This window comes from Rhinoderma darwinii, chromosome 1 (assembly GCF_050947455.1).
Source record: "Rhinoderma darwinii isolate aRhiDar2 chromosome 1, aRhiDar2.hap1, whole genome shotgun sequence".
NCBI lineage: Eukaryota > Metazoa > Chordata > Amphibia > Anura > Rhinodermatidae > Rhinoderma > Rhinoderma darwinii.
In genome coordinates, this window is record NC_134687.1 from 215,452,261 (window position 1) to 215,473,533 (window position 21,273).

General features: G+C 42.0%; 1 protein-coding gene across 1 annotated transcript in view; it reads left to right on the forward strand.

Annotated features, from left to right (window-relative positions):
* HGSNAT (heparan-alpha-glucosaminide N-acetyltransferase) overlaps positions 1-21,273 on the forward strand; it is a 57,396-nt gene that overhangs the window by 17,712 nt on the left and 18,411 nt on the right. The window contains exons 6-11 of the mRNA XM_075861520.1: positions 1,280-1,349; positions 1,519-1,622; positions 4,563-4,639; positions 6,597-6,627; positions 14,660-14,820; positions 16,419-16,534. Of these exons, the coding sequence (XP_075717635.1) occupies positions 1,280-1,349; positions 1,519-1,622; positions 4,563-4,639; positions 6,597-6,627; positions 14,660-14,820; positions 16,419-16,534 (559 nt within the window). The remainder of the gene's footprint in view (positions 1-1,279; positions 1,350-1,518; positions 1,623-4,562; positions 4,640-6,596; positions 6,628-14,659; positions 14,821-16,418; positions 16,535-21,273) is intronic.

Consider the following 21,273-nt stretch of genomic DNA (forward strand, 5'->3'; position numbering starts at 1 on the left):
GTCTATGGACAGTGACGTCAGTGGCTCCTCCAGCAGAGGAATCACCGGCCAAAGCATGGTATCTACAGGGGGGCTGTGTGGCATCATCTACAGGGGGTCTGTGTGGCATCATCTACAGGGGGGCTTTGTGGCATCGTCTAAAGGAGGGGCTGTGTGGCATAGTCTAAAGGGGGGGGGGCTGTGTGGCATAGTCTACAGGGGGGCTGTGTGGCATAGTCTACAGGGGGGCTGTGTGGCATTATCTACAGGGAGCAGTGTGGAGCACCATCTACAAGGGGCACTGATTCTGGCACTATCTATGCTGGTTTTTACACTACCAGTAGTGGTCAGCATATATTGCCTAGCCCTAGTGATAAAGTGAGACATCACCTGCCTGTATACAACCAGAAAACCAGAGAGCGATACTGGCTACCAAAATAATTGTTATCCAAACTAGTGCAGATATTTTTGTTCGTTTTATTTGGATGCAGAAATTCCACGCCCCATCAGATAAGCCATGCCCCATAAGACACAGCCACCAAAGACGACACACCCTAAGTGTCCCTGGAAAAAAAATTCAAATGTTGGCAACTATGCTGCTGCTCCCCCTCCCCTATCCCTTTTATGCATTGTAATTTAAACTCTGAGTGAGAAGCTGCAGCTGCACCTCCCTCCTCCCAGACTTGTGTTTACGGTTTTATACTAGACAGGTTTTTTGGGGGAGAAGGAAGATCCTCCCTACGGGCAGGTAAAGGGGACTTACAGGCTGTCGGAAAGTGATAAAGATGCCACTTTCCTCTAATATATTGGAAAGTTTCAGACATTCACATGTAGTACTAATTTAGGCCTCATTCACACTTGTGTATTTTGCTTCAATATTTGTAAGCCAAAGTGGAAAATAAACAGAGAAAAAGTATAATACCTCATTCATGCGGCAGTATTTGGGTTAGTATATTGCTTCAGTATTTGTAAGCCAAAACCAGGAGTGTGTCAAATACAGTAGATTATTGACCTAGTTAAAACCTGTGTGCAGAGAAGACTGTTTTTTTTAAGTACTACAATAGTAGATTTGGTGGCTCGCACTATCCCTGTGGTTTAAATATCCTATGTATAATCCATCGAACAATGGATGTAATGGATTGTATGTCTGCCTGAGTGATCGTCAGTAGGTGATATATCTATCAGATGTCTTCGGCTTTACGTATAAAATGATGTGTATTATATAATATATATATCTCTATCCACGATCTATCTCTCTGATTTAAACTTCAAATGCGCTTTTTCTCTTCTATCTTTTCAGACTGAACACAATACAAAATTGGCTATGCAAACGGATTAACCCCGTTGAAACTGATCGACTTATTAATTCTGTGAGTTTATAACTGGATCTTTTCTGTCAAGTCCCTATATTCCATTGAATCCCCCATACTGTAAATCATACATGGTTTAAATATTTTGAGTTTGTCTGTGATCATTTTTCTTCCATTCATTGACAGCAATGTTATGAGCACCGTTTTTCTTTGTGTGTTTTTTTTAAAGGAGCTTGGTTCCCCTAATAGGGCTGATCTATGCAGCCAGGATGCGCACTGTGCTACCTGGAACACTGTTCCCCAAAGACTCCGTTCACTTGACACATTTAGAGGGTAACTATTTTTTTTCCACTCAAAGATTATTACAAATATCTAGTTCGGAAAAAATGTGATCCATGACTTTAACGTTTTAAGAAACCTATATTAGCCTCTGTACACCTCTGCGTCCTGGTTTACTGTTTATAACGGAAACCAGGATGCAGGGTCCATCCTACCACGGTTACCACCGGCACCAGACGGACCCTCTTGACTTTACTGGTATCTGTTGGGTTCCATCCTGGTATCTGTGATTTTACTGGGAAAAATTATTCTTCGTGTCAAATCTCATGGAATCTGCGACGGAAGCTCCGAGCGGAGCCCCCGACGCAGATGTGAGCAGTGCCTAACACCTTCATATCCATACATTTGTCCATAGCGTTCTGTACTCTATTTTAGTAATTAGTGCTAGTGTAACAAAGTTGTTCAGCTTAAGTGACAGCCAGTTTTCTGAGCCATAAATTTTCTTTCCTTTCACCCACGCCAGTGAGATTATACAGGGAAAATATTTTTTTTTAATGTTTTACCTATTCAGAATACTGTTGTTTAATATTAGTTGTAACTGGAGTTGATCTTTTAACTCTGACAGAAATGGCTTTACTTCCCAGCTGTCGAGGTAAACGGGCACTTACTATAGCCTTCTGAATACTGATATGATAGGCATCCTCTGTAGTCACTAAACTACCCCTTTTATGGGCACCTTGTAGTTTTTCTTAGCGCCATTTATTGTGGCATATAATGTACTAGGAAACGGGGGAAAACTGTATTTGTGGGGTAGAAAATAACAGCGATTCCTCCACGGTTTTTGGCCCTTCGCAGCCTAATAGTACCACCCTGTGGCCGCCCCAGTGCCCGACCATCACAACAGATTACTGGATAGTACCCGGCTCTTCCCGATACCTCTGGTGGCGGTGGGTACCGGGGTAATAATGGGGGTTAGTGCTAGGCTGCTGCTGTGTTGTATGTGGCTGGTCATGAAAATGGGGCGGACCCCACGTCGTTTTAAAAGAATAAAAATTCATTAAAAAAATGACGTGGGGTTCCCTTCTATTTTTTATAACCAGCCAGATACAACACAGTAGCAGCCTAGCATTACCAGGGTGGGAAGGGGCATTGTTTTTGCCTTTCCCGGCCTAATACCAGCCTGTGGCCGCCCCATACCCCGACCATCAGTGCAGATAGTCGGGTACTGGATCGTACCCGGCTCTTCCTGATACCTCTGGTGGCGGTGGGTACCGGGGTAATAATGGGGGTTAGTATTAGACTTTTTACTGGCTAACACTAAGTCCCGCCTTAGTAATGGATGTCGTCAAACTGACAACTGCCATTATCCAGGCGTTAATAAAGTATTAAAAAAACACAGACATAAGAAAATATTTTTATTGAAATAAAAACTCCCCCATACAATGCTCGCTAACCATTTTATTTAAACAAAAACCATAGATCATTTCAGTAGTCCACCAAATCTACGATGTCCAATAGATCCAGTGGAACCTACAAAAAAAATAGTTAGTCCTCAAGCACACTTCAGTCAAATGCTTCAGCGTGCTGTCCTTTTTTTTTTTTATTGGATAGCACACTGACCCATTCATTTCTATGGGGCCATGCACAATTCCGTTTTTTTTTTTCCGCTGTTTGCAAGTTTTTGGGCACGTAGTTAGGACTCCCACTGACTCTGAGAACATTTGGCGTGTTTTATGCACCAAAGAATTGATCCAACAATTCTTTATTACGCCACGCGGTTTTTAAAAACGCTTGTGTAAAAAAACTAACGTTTCACTTTCCTATTGATTTAATTGGGAATCTTAATCAGGCGTTTGACGTTTTTTTCACGTGTTTTTTTATGCATATTGTATGCGCTTTTTGCACGTTTTTTGCCGCGTAATTAGGACTCCCATTGACTATGGGAACATTAGGCGTGTTTTACATGCAAAGGAATTGACTCGACACTTCTTTATTTACACAATGCGTTTTTTAAAAACATGTGTAAAAAAGCGCATTGTATGTACTAATAACGTTTTTTACCATTTATGTCAATGAAAAGTGTAATTAAGCGTTTTTTTGATGCGTTTTTCAGGACGTAAAATGCGCCAAAAAAACGCGTCTAGTACACGCTGTGTGAACCGGTCAACTAAAAAGTAATTCACCACAGGGCCTCTTGACTTGTGTCCTATAGCTTCTACCAACTGCTATTTTAAAAGCACTTCCAAAATGGGAGCCGGACACTGCTTAGCAATATGAAGACACATTTTTCTGGCTTGTAGCCAAAAATAGGGAGGGGGGGGGGGGTGAGTCTCCCTCACACATTTACAGCAGCTGTAGGTCAGGCTGCTCTGCCTGATTCACCTTGCTGTAATTCTGGGAAGTGCTCCCTCTGGTGGCCAACATAGGAAAACATGTCAAATTTATTATTTAATTTTTAATACTTTCCACCTTTTTGGAGGAAAAAAGAAATACAGCAAAAAAAACCGTAAAAAATATAACAAAAATAATTAAGTTACTTCTTTTTTTTTTTTAAATTGACAACACATTCCCTTTAAGCCCTGCCAGAGGCAGGGCTTAATAGGAGCACAAAGATGGCTGCCATAGCAACCATCGCCACACCATGATTGCATTGCGGCGGGCGCGATGAGCTGCTATTGGCGGTCGCCCCCCTCTTTCTAACGATTTAAATGCCGCGGTCGCTATTGACCGCAGCACTTAACAGGTTAAACAAGCGGGATCGCGCTCAAGTGATAACATACAGCCGACACCTGCATTGTATGAAGCGGTTCACTTTATGAGCCCGCTCCATACTTCCCCCTACCCGGCAATGACCTAGCCATACATCAAATGTTGTGAAGGGGTTAAAGGGGACTGTCCAGATCTGTGTCCTGCAGTTGTAATTTATTAGCTTATTTATTTATTGTTGAAGAAGAAAACAACCTTTTGACGCACGTAATTGTGTTTTTCTGTTAGGCTTTCTCTTATAGTCATGGTGTTTGTAAATTATGGTGGAGGAGGCTATTGGTTCTTCAAGCATCAGAGCTGGAATGGTAAGTTTTGGGCCTTCTTTTTTTATTTTATTTTTTGCTTTCATACCTGTGTGCTCAGGTTATTAACCTGTACTAATATAGGGTGATTGTTAAAAATGATGTCCCGTTTCGCTGCAAAACCTATAGAAGTGTTTATATATGTTCATATACAGCTGCAAGAAAAAGTAAGTGAACCCCTTGAATTACCTGAATTTCTGCATTGATTACTAATAAAATGTGGTCTGATTGTTCTCAAACTCACAATTCTAGTCAAACATAATGTAACTAAACTAATAACACACAAACCGTTGTACTGTTCATGACTTTTATTGAGCACATTGAGTAAACATCCACAGTGCAGGGAGAAAAAGTAAGTGAACCCCTGATTTAATAACCTGTAGCTCCCCATTGGCAGCAATCGCCTCCATCAAATGTTTCCTTTAGCTGCAAATAAGATTTGCACAACGGTGAGGAGCAATTTTGAACTATTCCTCCCTGCAAATGTGTTTACAGCCCTCTTTAGAGCATGCCATGGCATCTCGATAGGGTTAAAGTAGGGCTGGGAAATTATGCTCTAAATTAAAATCACGCTTAAAGAGGCTCTGTCACATTATTAGTGGCCTATCTTGTACATGATGTGATCGGCGCTGTAATGTAGATTACAAAAGTGTTTTTTTATTTAGAAATACAATCATTTTTGACGGAGTTATGACCTATATTCGCTTTATGCTAATGACTTTTTTTAATGGACAACTGGGTGTGTTTTTTACTTTTTGACCAAGTGGACGTTGTGGAGAGAAGTGTATGACGCTGACCAATCAGTGTCATACACTTCTCTCCATTCATTTACACAGCACATAGTGATCTAGCTAGATCACTATGTGCAGCCACATACACACACATTAACGTTACTCAAGTGTCCTGACAATGAATATACATTACCTCCAGCCAGGACGTGATGTCTATTCAGAATCCTGACACTTCGCTAACGTTTTGTGTGAGATTTACAGCAAGGCAAGCGTAATCTCGCGAGATTACGCTGTAAAATGTAATTTAAAACGAGATTACGCTTGCCTTGCTGTAAATCTCACAGAAACGTTAGCGAAGTGTCAGGATTCTGAATAGACATCACGTCCTGGCTGGAGGTAATGTATATTCATTGTCAGGACACCTGAGTAACGTTAATGTGTGTGTATGTGGCTGCACATAGTGCTCTAGCTAGATCACTATGTGCTGTGTAAATTAATGGAGAGAAGTGCATGACGCTGATTGGTCAGCATCATACACTTCTCTCCACAACGCCCACTTGGTCAAAAAGTAAAATACGCCCAGTTGTCCATTAAGAAACTCATTAGCATAAAGCTAAAATAGGTCATAAATGATCGTTTTTCTAAATAAGAAAACACTGTTGTTATCTACATTACAGCGCCGATCACATCATGTACAATATAGGCCACTTATAATGTGGTGACAGAGCCTCTTTAACTGCACATGTAACCTCGATCACGATTATTTAGGTCACGCCACCTTTCACATGACACCCCATTTTTACAGGACACACCCCCTATTTTGCATACCACGCCATTGAATTTTGGTTATTTCGTGATTAATTAACCAGCCCTACCTCATAGTTCACTGACGACAAGGTCGGGTGATGGGTGTGCAGATGCTCAACTATTAAAGCTGGGAAATTTTTTCTAATGAGAGCGTACATATCTTTGCGATTTTAAAATATTTGAAGGAAATACCACAGATTATTTATGGTTATGTATTTAATATTTAGAACAATTGAAATCAAAGTATACATTGCTTGATGACGTCTTATGTCGTCAGACGTCTCATACATTGCCTTATAAAGAAGGTCACTGTTTTTATATATGAGCATCCATATAATTCACTATACCTCTGTAAACAGTAAATGCATAACACTTGCGCACTTACTGTACTTTTTAGCAACTTTATGTACTTTTAATTATAGGTCTTACGATAGCTGATCTGGTTTTTCCATGGTAAGTTTTTTTTTTTTTTTTTTTAGTTTTTTTAATATATTTTATTCATAATGTAGGATGTGTACAGGCAGCCAGTTATGCTCCTTACATCTTAGTGCATAGGCATTTGTCTACAGCATGTTACATGTACTTGGACTGTAGCATATATGGTGTAAGAGGCGATAGAGGATATTTTCCATTGCCAAGTTACTTAGGATTTTATTTCTGTGCACTGCTATGCTGACTCTCACATGGGGTTTTTTGCAGGCAGAAAAAATCTGCCTCAGAATTCCTTCAGGAATTTTGAGGCAGATGTTGACCTGCCTGCGCTTTTTTGCAGTGTTGTTCGCCTGCAGGCCATTGAAGCTAACTTAAGGACCGCGGGCAAAAAACGCTGCGAAAAAAGCTCGAATACTACACCGCAGTTTTTTTTCTGCCTCCTATTCATTTCAATGGGAAATCAGAGGCGTAACCGCGGCATCATTTGTGAGCAGCTGAAAGCCATCCTGGAAAAAAAAGCCTCTGCCTCCCATTGAGGGGGCGATTTTGGAGGTTTTTTTTTACGCTGCTTCCGACAAATTTTCCACATTAAAATCGGCGCCAAAAACTGTGTGAACAGGCATAAAACATTCCTTGTTTATATGTGTGTAATAAATGTATACATACTGTAAAGGATCTGCCAGGCACTACGTCTGTGGATACTCCCAGGATTAATCAATCGACACCTGAGGCCGGACCTCTTAGACTGACTCCGGCTCCCACCAATCAGGGTGGCAGGCTCAGGAGTGGGAGAGCCTATCGCGGCCTGGTCATTTGGAGTTAGCTCCGCCCTCTGTCCATTTATACCTGCCGTTTTCTCTTCCTCATTGCTTGTGATTCTTCCTGGTCCTGCTCCAGTCTTGCTCCAGCCTGCTTCTGCCTTGCTTCAGCCTTGCTACAGCTTCCGCTTATCCTGCTTCGCTCTGACCCCGGCTTGCTTCCTGCTCCTTGCTCTGCGTTCGTATACTTGGTGACATCCTGATTCTGACTGGCTCGTTGACCACTCTGGTTTCCTCACGGTGTTCCGTGGGCTACTGCCCCTTCCCTTGCTTGTTCCCTGTTTGTATTCCCTTGCACTTAGTCAGCGTAGGGACCGCCGCCCAGTTGTACCCCGTCGCCTAGGGCGGGTCGTTGCAAGTAGGCAGGGACAGGGCGGTGGGTAGATTAGGGCTCACTTATCCCCTCCTTCCTGCCATAACACATACATACATACATACATACATACAATATATTAGGGTTGTCACAATACCAGAATTTGGTATCGTGAATTCAGAATTTTGTTGAATCCAGGAAAAGCGGGTGACATACGGTCTGTATCTCACGCACCGAACACTTCCTTTCCCTCACACATTAACCCAATGATGCCCATTATATTCATTATAGTAAGTGATCCCATCAAGTACCTTGCTCACAGTTGTAATGGGCAACATTGTGAGGTCCATGATGGGGTTCATTACTATTAATGTGAGGCATATAGAGGTACTAAATTCATAACATGTGCCTCACATTAATAAGTGACTTCATAATTTTCCTTACATAATGGCATCCTTGGGGTTAATGTGGGTCACATTAGTCCCAATGTTTCTCAATGCTGGCTGCCTTTATTTCAAGCTTGTGCTCTGCTGTACTACCTGCCTGGGGCCGATCTGTCACTACACTGCAGTGTGAGCGACACAGGCACGTCATCAGGAAAACCATGACATTGCCTTCCCCTTTCTCATATTCTGAGGTTATCATTGGTGGCAGTAGAGAAAGGAAGGAAGAGCGTTCCTCCCTCCAACTGTGACGCGGCCGACACTACTGATGAGCAGGGCGTCACCGTAGGAGGGAGGAACGCTCCTCCTTCCTTTCTCTACTGCCACCAATGATAATCTGAGAGTGTGAGAAAGGGGCAGGGAAAGGGTCACTGGAAGAGGAGAACATCGCGGGCGCTTTACACTGCGCGCGCGCCATGTTCTCTTGATTTATTTCAATACTAAACTGTGCGGCCACCCAGCTTCGTATCGAATTACATAACATTTTAGGCAGTTGTGGAAAAATACTGAAAAGAAGTAAGAATGCTTTCAAAAATAGAAGTGTTAATAGTTTTTGTTGTTTTTTTAATTTAAAAATACAAAGTGAATGAACAAAAGAGAAATCTAAATCAAATCAATGTTTGGTGTGACCACCCTTTGCCTGTAAAACTATCAATTCTTCTAGGTACACTTGTACAAAGTCATGGATTTTGTAGGCGTATAGTCAGGTGTATGATTAACCAATTCTACCAAACTGGTGATAATGATCATCATATTTATATGTAGGTTGAAACACAGTCATTAAAGGGGTTTTCCCATGAGGGACATTCATGACATATCCACAGGATATGTAATAAATGTCAGATAGATGCGGGTCCCATCTATCTCTAAACCCTGTTCTAGCTTTTTGTGCTCACACTGACTCCCGGCCACTTCCTGATTACATGGTCGGGCGTTACGGAAACGGCGTTACTGAGCTACGCTATTTCCATAACTCCCATAGTAGTGAATAGCAGTTACGGAAGCAGCGTAGCATGCGAGATACGCTGTTTCTGTAACTACTATTCCGTTCTATGGGAGTTACGGAAACAGCGTAGCTCAGCGAGTTACGCTGCTTCCGTAACTCCCAACCATGTAATCGGGAAGTGGCCGGGAGTCTGCGTGAGCACAAAAAGCTAGAACGGGGTTTAGGGGGCCCTGTTCTAGAGATAGGTGTGTGTCCCAGAGGTGAGACCCGCATCTATCTGACATTTATGACATATCCTGTGGATATCCAAAAAATAAAGTATTTGAAGCCACACAAATCCCGATATCAGGAGCAGTGTTAAGCTGTAAAATCAGACAAACCCAGTCTGACGTAATGTAATCCTCAGAAAATATAATATATTTATAATATTTTATATGAGAACAATGCTATGCATGTAATTGTATACATGTGGGAGTTTCCCTATGACGTACTGATGTTTTGATTGGATTACCTGCACCATGTGATGTTGTATACTTTCCTATTTAAACTCACACTGCTAGACACATTGTTAGGCTTGAGAAAGACCCTCCACTTGTCACAGGTCGAAACGTTGCCATTTTTTACTGGATGTTTGACCAATAAAAGAATATATTGATTGAAATTTGGGAGACGTGTGCTGCTGTTCAACCACGCTTTTTCTGAGGATATCCTGTGGATATGTCATAAATGTCCCTCCTGGGAAAATCCCTTTAACTGTAAGAGAAACCGCTGTGTAGGACACTTAGGGTGAGGAACAGCCAATCTCTGATACAAAGGTGAGATTGTGTAAGATCATTTAATGCCACAGGTCCACCATGGCAAGACTGAGCACAGCAACAGGGTAGTTATACTGCATCCGCAAGGTCTCTCCCAGGCAGAGATTTCAAAGCAGTCTGGGGTTTCAAGAAGTGCTGTTCAAGCTCTTTTGAAAAACCACAAAGAAACGGACAAAGTTGAGGACCATAGACGCAGTTGTTGGCCAAGGAAACTTTGTTCAGCAGATCAGACACATCATGCCTACTTCCCTTCTAAATCAGAAGATGTCCAGCAGTGCCATCAACTCAAAACTGTCAGAAACCAGTGAGAACCAGGTACACCCATCTACTGTTCGGAGAAGTCTGGCCAGAAATGGTCTTCATGGAAGAATTGCAGGCAAAAAGCCATAACTTCGAAGTGGAAACTAGGCCAATCGACTCAACTATGCATGAAAACATAGGAACTGTGGTGCAGAAAAATGGCAGCAGGTGCTCTGGACTGATGAGTCAAAATGTGAAATATTTGGCTGTAACCGAAGGCAGTTTGTTCGTCGCAGGGTTGGAGAGCGGTACAATAATGAGTGTCAGCAGGCAACAGTGAAGCATGGTGGAGGTTCCTTGCATGTTTGGGGCTGCATTTCAGCAAATGGAGTTGGGAATTTGGTCAGGATTAACCCCTTAACTCCTTAACGCCGAAGGACGGATATATCCGTCCTCAGCAGCTGCTAGTTCGCGCAGGAGGACTGATATATCCGTCCTGTGATGGCGCGGGTACTGCCGCTGTACCCACGCGATCAGCGGCAGGAGCACGGCTGTTATACTCAACCTGGCTCCTGCTGCAACTGCCGGAATCGAAGCGCGCTCCGATTCCGGCAGTTTAACCCATTAAATGCCGCTGTCAATAGTGACGGCGGCATCTAATGTGTTTGACAGAGGGAGGGAGCTCCCTCTGTCACCCGATCGGCGCCCCCGCAAACAAATCGCGGGTCGCCCTCGGGTTTCCATGACAGCCGGGGGTCTAACAAAGACCCCCAGGTCTGTCTTCCGCAACTGCCTGCCTGTCAAAACAAATAACACATACACATATATGGTATCGCCGCGATCGTAACAACTTGACCAATAAAATGAACACATTAATTAAACCGCCGGATGAACGGCGTCCAAAAAAACCGCAAAAAACAACGGAAAAATTCTCTCTTTTCTCCCATTTTCCCCATATAAAATAAAAGTTAATCTAGAAGTCCTATGTACCCCAAAATAGTACTAATGAAAACGACACATTGGCCCGCAAAAATCAAGCCCACATACGGCCACATTGACGGAAAAATAAAAAAATGACGGCTCTTGGAACGCGGCGATGGAAAAACAAGTAATTTTTTTCTAAAAGGGTTTTTATTGTGCAAACGTAGGAAAACATATAAAACCTTTACATATTTGGTATCCCCGTAATCGTGCCGACCCATAGAATAAAGTTAACATGTTATTTACGCTGCATAGTAAACGGCGTAAATTTATACCGTGAAAATTAATGCTGGAATAGCTGCTTATTTTCAATGCTCTCCTAAAATAAAGTTAATAAAAGTTAATCAATATATTGTAAGCATCTAAAAATGGTACAATTACAAAATACAACTCGTCCCGCAAAAAACAAGCCCTTATACGGCTATGTCGACGGAATAAAAAAAAAGTTACGACTCTTGGAATGCGACCATGAAAAAACAAAAAATAATCCTTGGTCATTAACGTGCAAAATGGCCCGGTCATTAAGGGGTTAAAGTCCACGGCATTTTTTTATTTTTCCGTTTTACACTCCCCACCTTTCATGAGCCATAACTTTTTTTTTTTTCCATTTAATAGTTTGAAGGCTTGTTTTTTGCAGGAGGAGTTGTAGTTTCTATTGGTACCATATAATGTACTGGGAAACTGAAAAAATTCTATGTGGGGTGGAATTGGAAAAAACTGCGATTCCTCCATTTTCTTTTGGGTTTCGTTTTTTACGTCTTTCACCATACGGTAAAAATGACAACTTAACTTTATTCTGCTGGTCAATACAATTATGGCGATACCAAATTTATATAGGTTTTTTAATGGATTACTCCTTTTACAAAGAAAAAACGATATATATTTTTTTGTCAATTGAGCGGTGTGAGGGCTATTTTTTTGCGGCACCAGCTGTGGTTTTTATTGGTACCTACGATGGTACATACGAATTTTTGATCACTTTTTATTTTAAAAAAATTTCACCGCTATGTTGACCAAAAAAACGCAATTCTGGTGTTTTATATCTTCTTTTTACGGCGTTCATGTTAAATAATGCTGTATTGTAATAGTTCAGACTTTTAGGGACGCAGCGATACAAACTTTGTTTATTTATTTTTTACATCAGCGGAAAAATGGGAAAAGGGTTTCTTTTTTTTTCACTACTAAAATTGTTATTTTACTTTTTTTACACATTTTATTAGTCCCCCTAATAGACTTGAACCAGTGATTGTTAGATCGCTGGTATAATACACTGCAATACAAATGTACCATGACAACCATCGGCACCCCATGATCGTGTCTTGTGGGGGGCATGAGCTGCCTGAAGGGGCCGCCCCCTCTTTATAATGCCTCAGATACTGCGGTCGTGATTGACAGCAGCATTTAAGGGGTTAAACGGCCAGGAACAGCTCGATCGATGTAGGTGCCGGGTGTCAGCTGTAATACACAACTGACACCCGCAGCATATGGAACGGGCATAGCTCGTGAGCCCGCTCCATACATCACTCCCTGCACCATGACGTGCACTTAGGGGTTGATGGTGTCCTCAATGCTGAGAGATATAGGCAGATACTTATCCATCATGCAATACAATCAGGGAGGCGTCTGATTGGCTTCAAGTTTATTTTGCAGCAGGACAAGGACCCCAAACATACAACCAATGTCATTAGGAACTATCTTCAGCATAAAGAAGAACAAGGAGCCCTGGAAGTGATGATATGGCCCCCACAGAGCCCTGATCTCAACAACATCGAGTCAGTCTGGGATTACATGAAGAGACAGGAGGATTTTAAGAAGCCTACATCCGCAGATCTGTGGTTAGTTCTCCAAGATGATTGGAACAACCTCCCTGCCAAGTTCCTTCAAAAACTGTGTACTTAGAATTGATGCTGTTTTGAAGACAAACAGTGGTCACACCAAATATTAATTTGATTTAGATTTCTGTTCATTCACTTTGTATTTTTGTTAATTTATAAAAAGAAACTATTCACACTTCTATTTTTGAAAGCATTTTTCCACAACTGCCTAAAACTTTTTCACAGTAAAAAAAATAAATATATATATAATATTCAAAAAATAGGCAGCACTCCGCAGTAAATGTGAAAAAAAGGGTACTTTTATTGCCCCCTGTGCAACGTTTCAGCTCTGTCCTCTAGAGCCTTTCTCAAGCAACTAACATGTGATACATTCCAAGTATATAACATAGTGACAATCAAATAAGTGTAATCAAGTATAATCAGATAAAAAGTATATAACAGCATCACAAACGTAATACAATAAATAAGTAGTAAAAAGTGACACATCAGAGTTAAACATATAGTGTCAAAGTAAGACGGATAAACAACAGTCAATGTGCATATAACTCACAATACAGTTAAAGTATCCAATTAAGAGCAGTGTTCACATGTGTGTGACTTAAAAACAAATTAAAATCGAAAATTACCTCATAGGACGTGGTATCACGGCGCCGCCATAGCGGTTAGCGAAAAAAACGCTACTGCGCATGCGTGGGATATTGCCATGTTCCAAATACTACGGATATCCGGTATGCATTCGCGCATGCGCAATGAAGCGCAGACGCGATGCGGCCATCTTTGAATAGGGAAAAGTTACGTTCTTTTAAGGGATATTTTAGTAAGGTATGTATATAATTATCAAATAGCCAAACTACGCCGTAGTAGGGACTATATGGCTCCCAATCTAAGGCAAGCCTTTATCTAAGGAGAGTGAAAGTACATTGCAGTGCCTATATAGGCAAATATCCATATAAAGCATCCAAAAGGAGAGAGGCATAAACGCATATATATTAAAGAAATTGCAGCACTCGAGATGTCAATATTTTGTATAAATGCCTCATAACCCATTAGGTACTGCAGAAACAAGGGAGGCAGAGAATGGAGCCACTAACCGATCAAATGATCGGATCAAGCCAGCGACCTAAAAGATTTAACATTTGATAGGGCGCTCAGGAGCGCACTGTGCATGCCCATAGTAGGATATACACCTACCCCAGTAACCGGATCACATGCAAATGTGTTCGGGCCAATGCTGGAGCAGAAACAAAGCCTTCCTAGTTAACAGGTGTGTCACCCCCCCCATTGCACAATACAAACACGTGCACTGGAGTTCAATACTCAAAGGCGACAATATTGACTACTGGTAATGTAAAAAGTGGTCATACATTATGTACGTACAGAATATTTAAATCAAATAATGTGACAACACTATCACAATCCATGTGCACCGCATGGGATTGGTCAGATTACTCTGTTGTACAAAAATAAAACGTAGGGTGGTCTTGTATAGGTGTCATCACCGTCACATATATAATTCTCTCTATGTTTGCTGTGTTTTGCTTTGTGTGATATACTGTTTGCACACTTGTTGACGTTTTAGAGCTTTCTCTCTCGACCTTTTATCTATCTATGTATATCTATCCATCTGGTCCCTTTTTTTTAATTTATTTTTTTAAATTCTAGGTTTGTCTTCATTATGGGAACCTCCATCCATTTGTCCTTAAACACTATGCTGCGTAAGGGAAACTCCAGATGGAAACTGTTTTGGAAAGTTCTTTGGCGAAGCATTCAGCTTTTCCTCATTGGATTGTTTGTGATAAATGAAAACTACTGCCGTGGACCATGTGAGAATTAAAAAAAAAAAAACAAATATGAATGTTTCCTGAAATTATGAATTTTAACACCTTCCATATGAACAGAATTTATATTGGTAAATATATAATTTCCAAAAATGCACAAACTTAGGCCGGAGCAGGTAAAGAAAGTCCAAAGTACCTATAGAGCAATAAACACAATGTGTACTTTATTGGCACAGATCAGTCCAATCTCCTCTGATTTTTAGTTGTTATAATCTGGACTCCACCATCATCGAGTAGACGTGCAGCTACACGAGTATCTCTCGCTGTAATTTCGCTGAGACTTATGGTTCTATCCAGATATGATATCCATTCACCAAAAGAATGTATCAAGGACCTTGAAAGATCAAGGGTACATAGAGCGGTGGCACTGTGAAATGTTCATTTCTTTTTTTTTTTTTTCAAATAAGAAAGGTTTAATTGTACTACAAAGGTAAAATGTTGTACAGGCACATCTAAAAAGAATAGGCACATGCCACGCCAAGTAGTTAGCCTGACCCAGAGTTTCGCCATTACGGCTTCTTCCCTGGCATGCAGGGAGAGCGGTACCTGTGTAGCTGCACGTCTGCTCGCTGATGGTGGAGTCCAGATTCTAACTAAAAATCGGAGGAGATTGTATTGGCAGATCAATCCAGGCTGTTAGGACGGTAAAGTACACATTGTGTTTATTACTTATATTGGTGTAATACCTTCGGTCTAATATGAATATCAGCAATTTGGATAATGCCATATATAGAAGTATCCCCTTACCAGTTAAAGCACAACTGCGGTCATCACTTGTACAACCATTTGCACAATAGAGGCATCCCCTAAAGCTGCTATAGGGCTCATAAATGAAATATTTGCCCCACCCCCCTTCCCTATTGGCTAATTGGACGTATTAATGGTTCCTAATTCTACGTTGTCTTTCTCTTGAGAAAAGATGGGAAGGAGAGTGGTGAATAAGCGCTGTGTACCACAGGGGAGGGGACTCTTGGAACAAAACCCTACTGCAGAACGGAACTAACGAAAACTCTGGGCATTACAAGAAAAGTAACTGCTTATCCTCAAATAATTTTAAATATATTGGGGGGATTTATGAAGATTGGCGTTTCATATGCAGTTTACTCCAGCGCTCTTTAGATTAAGAAATGCAAGCCTCTTAATAAATTAGGTGTATCTATGGCTATCTACGCCACCTCAGAGCTGTTGTAGATTTCAGCTATAATTTACAGCAGTCTCTGCAGTGGATGGCCCTGCCCACTTTCACTAAGCTCCACCCACTTTAAAAAAAAGTGCCGGAAAAAACAGTTGTAAATTGCGACTCTTCGACGCCAGAATGCTGGCATTGATTGTTTTAATCCCCCCCCATTATGTTATTTAAACACCCATAACTACAGAACAAATTTGAGCACCCTGGACATACAGCCAGATTATTTTAATGTCAAGTTGGGTTTCGGATCATTTTGTCGGAAGCAATTAATCTGCAAGAATGGGCACGTCTTAGCAGTTGATACCTGCTCTTTAAAATGCATGAACCTTAGTGCTATTTTTGTAAAGAAAATGTTTGTGTATGTATGAATAATATATCTTATTTTTTTTCTCAGTATCTTGGAGTGAAATCCGAATTATGGGTGTTCTTCAGCGGCTTAGCCTTACTTATTTTCTGGTTTCAGTTTTGGAATTACTGTTTACAAAGTCTTTACCAGATCCTATGCCCCAGGTGATGAAACTACATGTGCACATTACTGTGCCAAGTGAATACATTTGTCATTGTGTTCTTAAAGAGGCTCTGTCACCAGATTATAAGTGCCCTATCTCCAACATAATGTGATTGGCGCTGTAATGTAGATAAGTGGTTTTTATTTTGAAAAACGATCAATTTTGAGCAAGTTATAAATCATTTTAGATTTATGCTAGATAGTTCTTAATAGACAACTGGGCGTTTTTTACCTTTTTGCCACCTGGGCGTTGTACAGAGGAGTGTATGACGCTGACCAATCAGTGACGAATCCGCGTCATACACTTCTCATCGTTCCAGCCCAGCTCTCGCTATGAATGACAGCATAGCGTGATCTCGCGAGATCACGCTGTGATGTCACTCACACATTAACTTTACCGAAGTGTCTTGAGTGTGAATAGACATCACCTCCAGCCTATTCATACTTCGGTAAAGTTTCTGTGGGACTAAGGCCGGATTCACACGTTTTGCGCGCGCAAAAGGCACTTAACAGCTCCGTGTGTCATCACCATATGAAGCGCGGCTGCGTGCTTTTGGCGCAGCCGCCATCATGATGACACTCTGTTTGGATGTTTTGTAAACAGAAAAGCACGTGGTGCTTTTCTGTTTTCATTCATACTTTTCACTGCTGTTGCGCGAATCACACGCGTCCCAAGGAAGTGCTTCCGTGTGGCATGCGTGGTTTTCACGCACCCATTGACTTCAATGGGTGCGTGATGCGCGAAATACGCAGAAAGAACGGACATGTCGTGTGTTTTACGCAGCGGCCTCACGCTGCGTAAAAATCACGGACTGTCTGCACGGCCCCATAGACTAATATAGGTCCGTGCGAGGTGCGTGAAAATCACGCGCGTTGCACGGACGTATATCACGTTTGTCTGAATAAGCCCTTACTCACACAGCACAGCGTGATCTTTCTGTGTGTGCAGTGAAAGAAGCTGGGCTGGAACAATGAGAAGTGTATGACGCTGATTGGTCACTGATTGGTCAGCCTCATACACTCCTCTGTACAACACCCAGTTGGTCAAAAGTAAAAACACGCCCAGTTGTTCATTGAGAAACTCATTAGCATAAATCTGAAATTGTTCATAACTTGCTCAAAAAGTATCGTTTTTCAAAATAAAAACCACTGCTGTTATCTACATTACAGCGCCAATCAGATTATGTAGGAGATAGGGCACTTATAATCTGGTGACAAAGCCTCTTTAAAAGGGTTTTCTGGTCTTATGTCAATAAAGCTTAAAGTGTAACTATACTTTCAGAAAACTTCTGACATGTATATGTGATGTGTCAGAAGTTTTGATGGGGGCGGGTGTCTGAGCACTGAGACCCCCCACCGAGTGCTAAAACGAAGCGGCAGAAGCGCTCATGTGAGCTGCTTTTTTCGGAAAGCCAAGCAGTTGGTGTACGGGCTCAGACTTTCTATTGAGTCCGTACACCTTTACCTCGGCTCACCCAAGCGCTTCTGCCAGTTCATTTTAGCGATCGGTGGGGGTCTCAGACCCCCACCGATCAAAACTTCGGACATGTCACATAGACCTATCAATAAGTTTTCTGAAGGTCTAGTTACCCTTTAAAAAGTTATTCCCATCTTATAAAGTGATGGCATATATAGCTAGCAGCTGTGCAGGGAACTGCAGCCCAGAGAATTGCCTAGATTGGATACAATTGTATCCACTTCTTAGCCGAGAGCAGAACTAGCTATGTGCCGGACTGCTGCATGTACACATGAATGTTCTCATTCACCGACCGCAAACTAATATCTTAAAAATGGTGAGAAATTTAAACAAAGTAGATTTGAAACTAGTAGAACTTTTCATTTATACAGTGATTTAAGATTTATTTACATAAAAGTGGAAAAACCCCTTTAAGGGGAGTTCACACTCAGTTTTTTTGCTGACTTTTTTGACGCGGAAACCGCCCCGCAAAACGCTCCAAAAAATGGCCGAAAATGCCTCCCATTGATTTCAATGGGAGCCAGAGGCTTTTTTTTTCTCCCGTGAGTGGAAAAAACGGCTTTTGGGAAAAAGGGACGTCCTATCTTCGGCCGTTTACGCTGCGTTTTATGCCCGCGGTGCTCAATGGCCGCGAGCAAAAAAAGCAGCGAAAATCGCCATGCAGGCAGAGGAAAATCTGCCTCAAAATTCAAAACTGAATTTTGAGGCAGATTTTCCTCCTGCAAAAAACTGTGTAAACCCAGCCTAAGGCTATGTTCACACGGAGTATTTTGGGGGAGGAATATCTGCCTCAAAATTCCGTTTGGAACTTTGAGGCAGATATTCCTCTCCCTGCACGCCGATTTTCGCAGCAATTATCGCGCCGTTTTTCGCCCGCGGCCATTGAGCGCCGCGGGCATAAAACAGCGAGAAATACGCTTTCTCCTGCCTCCCATTGAAGTCAATGGGAGGTCGGAGGCGGAAGCGCCCGAAGATAGGGCATGTCGCTTCTTTTTCCCGCGAGGCAGTTTTACTGCTCGCGGGAAAAAGACGCCGACGCCTCCCATTGAAATCAATGGGAGGCGTTCTCGGGCCGTTTCTGCCGAGTTTTGCGACGCGGTTTCCGCGTCAAAAAACTCGGCAAAATACCCCGTGTGAACATAGCCTAAAGGAAATCCATCAACAGGTTCCTAAATCTTCGCTTAGTGGGCTATATGGCAACTTTGAGTTGCCTGACAGATTTAACCTTGGGGTGTGTTCACATCCGCGTTCGTTTCCGTTGAGGGGTTCCGTCGGAGGTTTCCATCGGGTTAACCCCTTAACGGAAAGGCAAACGGAAACCTCAGCTTCCGTTTCCCTCACCATTGAACTCAATGGTGACGGAAACCTAGCTAATGATTTCCGTCTGTCACCGTTGTGCAGGGTTCCGTCGTTTTGACAGAATCAATAGCGCAGTCGACTGCGCTATTGATTCCGTCAAACAACGGAACCCTGTCACAACGGTGACAGATGGAAACCATTTGCTAGGTTTCCGTCACCATAGAGTTCAATGGTGAGGGAAACGGAAGCTGAGGTTCGCCTTTCCGTTGAGAGGTTAACCCGATGGAACCCCTCAACGGAAGGGCAACAACGGTGATGTGAACAGGCCCTTAGAATTGTTGTAATTTATGCAACGCATGTGTCTGTGACATCTGATTGCAACAAAGTTGGAGTTGACACAACTCCGCCACGCATCTTTAATGCGTCAGCGTTTTTGTGACGCATTAAAAATGCACAATTTTATCAATGCTTCCAGCATAGAACTTCTGCTTGTGTGCATGAGACCTTAGTTGCTCTCGGACCCGAACAGCCTCTTCTCTGCATGTGTCTGTGATTACAGGGCATAATGCTTTTTATGTAAAGCAAGTGGAAATGAAATAGTTTGGAGGACACACTTACAGGTTCTTATATACAATATATTTTTACCTATAGAGACTGAAAATCTGAACTTTTTTTGTTTCTTACAGAGGGGTCTTATAGTAACTACAGTACTGTGCAAAAGTTTTAGGCAGTTGTGGAAAAATGCTGAAAATTAAGAATGTTTTCAAAAATAGAAGTGTTAGTTTTTTTTTTTTTATCAATTAACAAAATACAATTTAAGTGAATGAACAGAAGAGAAATCTAAATCAAATCAATATTTGGTGTGACCACCCTTTGCCTTCAAAACAGCATCAATACTAGGTACACTTGCACACCGTTTTTGAAGGAACTCGGCAGGAATGTTGTTCCAAAAATCTTGGAGAACTTACCACAGATCTTCTGTGGATGTAGGCTACCTAATATCCTTCTGTCTCTTCATTTAGTCCCAAAAAGACTTGATAATGTTAAGATCAGGGCTCCTTGTTGTTCTTTACGCTGAAGATAGTTCTTAATGACATTGGCTGTATGTTTGGGGTTGTTGTCCTGCTGCAGAAAATGTTTTAAGACAATGAGACGCCTCCCTGATGGTATTGAATGATGGATAAGTATCTGCCTGTATTTTCCAGCAATGAGGACACCATTAATTCTGACCTGTTGCCTGAAGACACTCCTTATTGTACCGCTCTCCAGCCCTTCGGCGAAGAAACTGACTTCTGTTACAGCCAAATAATATTTAAAATTTTGACTTGTCAGTCCAGAGCAGCTGCTGCCATTTTTCTGCACTGCAGTTCCTATGTTTTTGTGCATAGTTGATTCACCTGGCCTTGTTTCCACATCGAAGGTATGGCTTTTTGGCTGCAGTTCTTCCATGAAGACCATTTCTGGCCAGACTTCTCCAAACAGTAGATGGGTGTACCTCGGTCCCACTGGTTTCTGCCAGTTACTGAGCTGATGACGCTGCTGGACATCTTCTGATTTCGAAGGGAAGTAAGCATGACGTGTCTCATCTGCTGCTCTAAGCTTCCTTGGCCGACCACTGCGTCTACGGTCCTCAACGTTGTCCGTTTTTTCGTGCTTTTTCTAAAGAGATTGAACAGCACTTCTTGAAATCCCAGTCTGCTTTGAAATCTTTGCGTGGGAGAGACCTTGCTGATGCAGTATAACTATCATGTGTCTTGTTGCTGTGCTCAGTCTTGCCATTGTCGACCTGTGACATGAAATTTTCTTCCACAATCTCACCTTCGTAGCCGAGTTTGGCTGTCCCTCACCCAGTTTTAAGCCTCATACACAGCTGTATCTGTTACAGTTAATGACTGTGTTTCAACCTACTTATGAAAATGATGATCATTCTAACCTGTTTGGTAGAATTGGTTAATCATACACCTG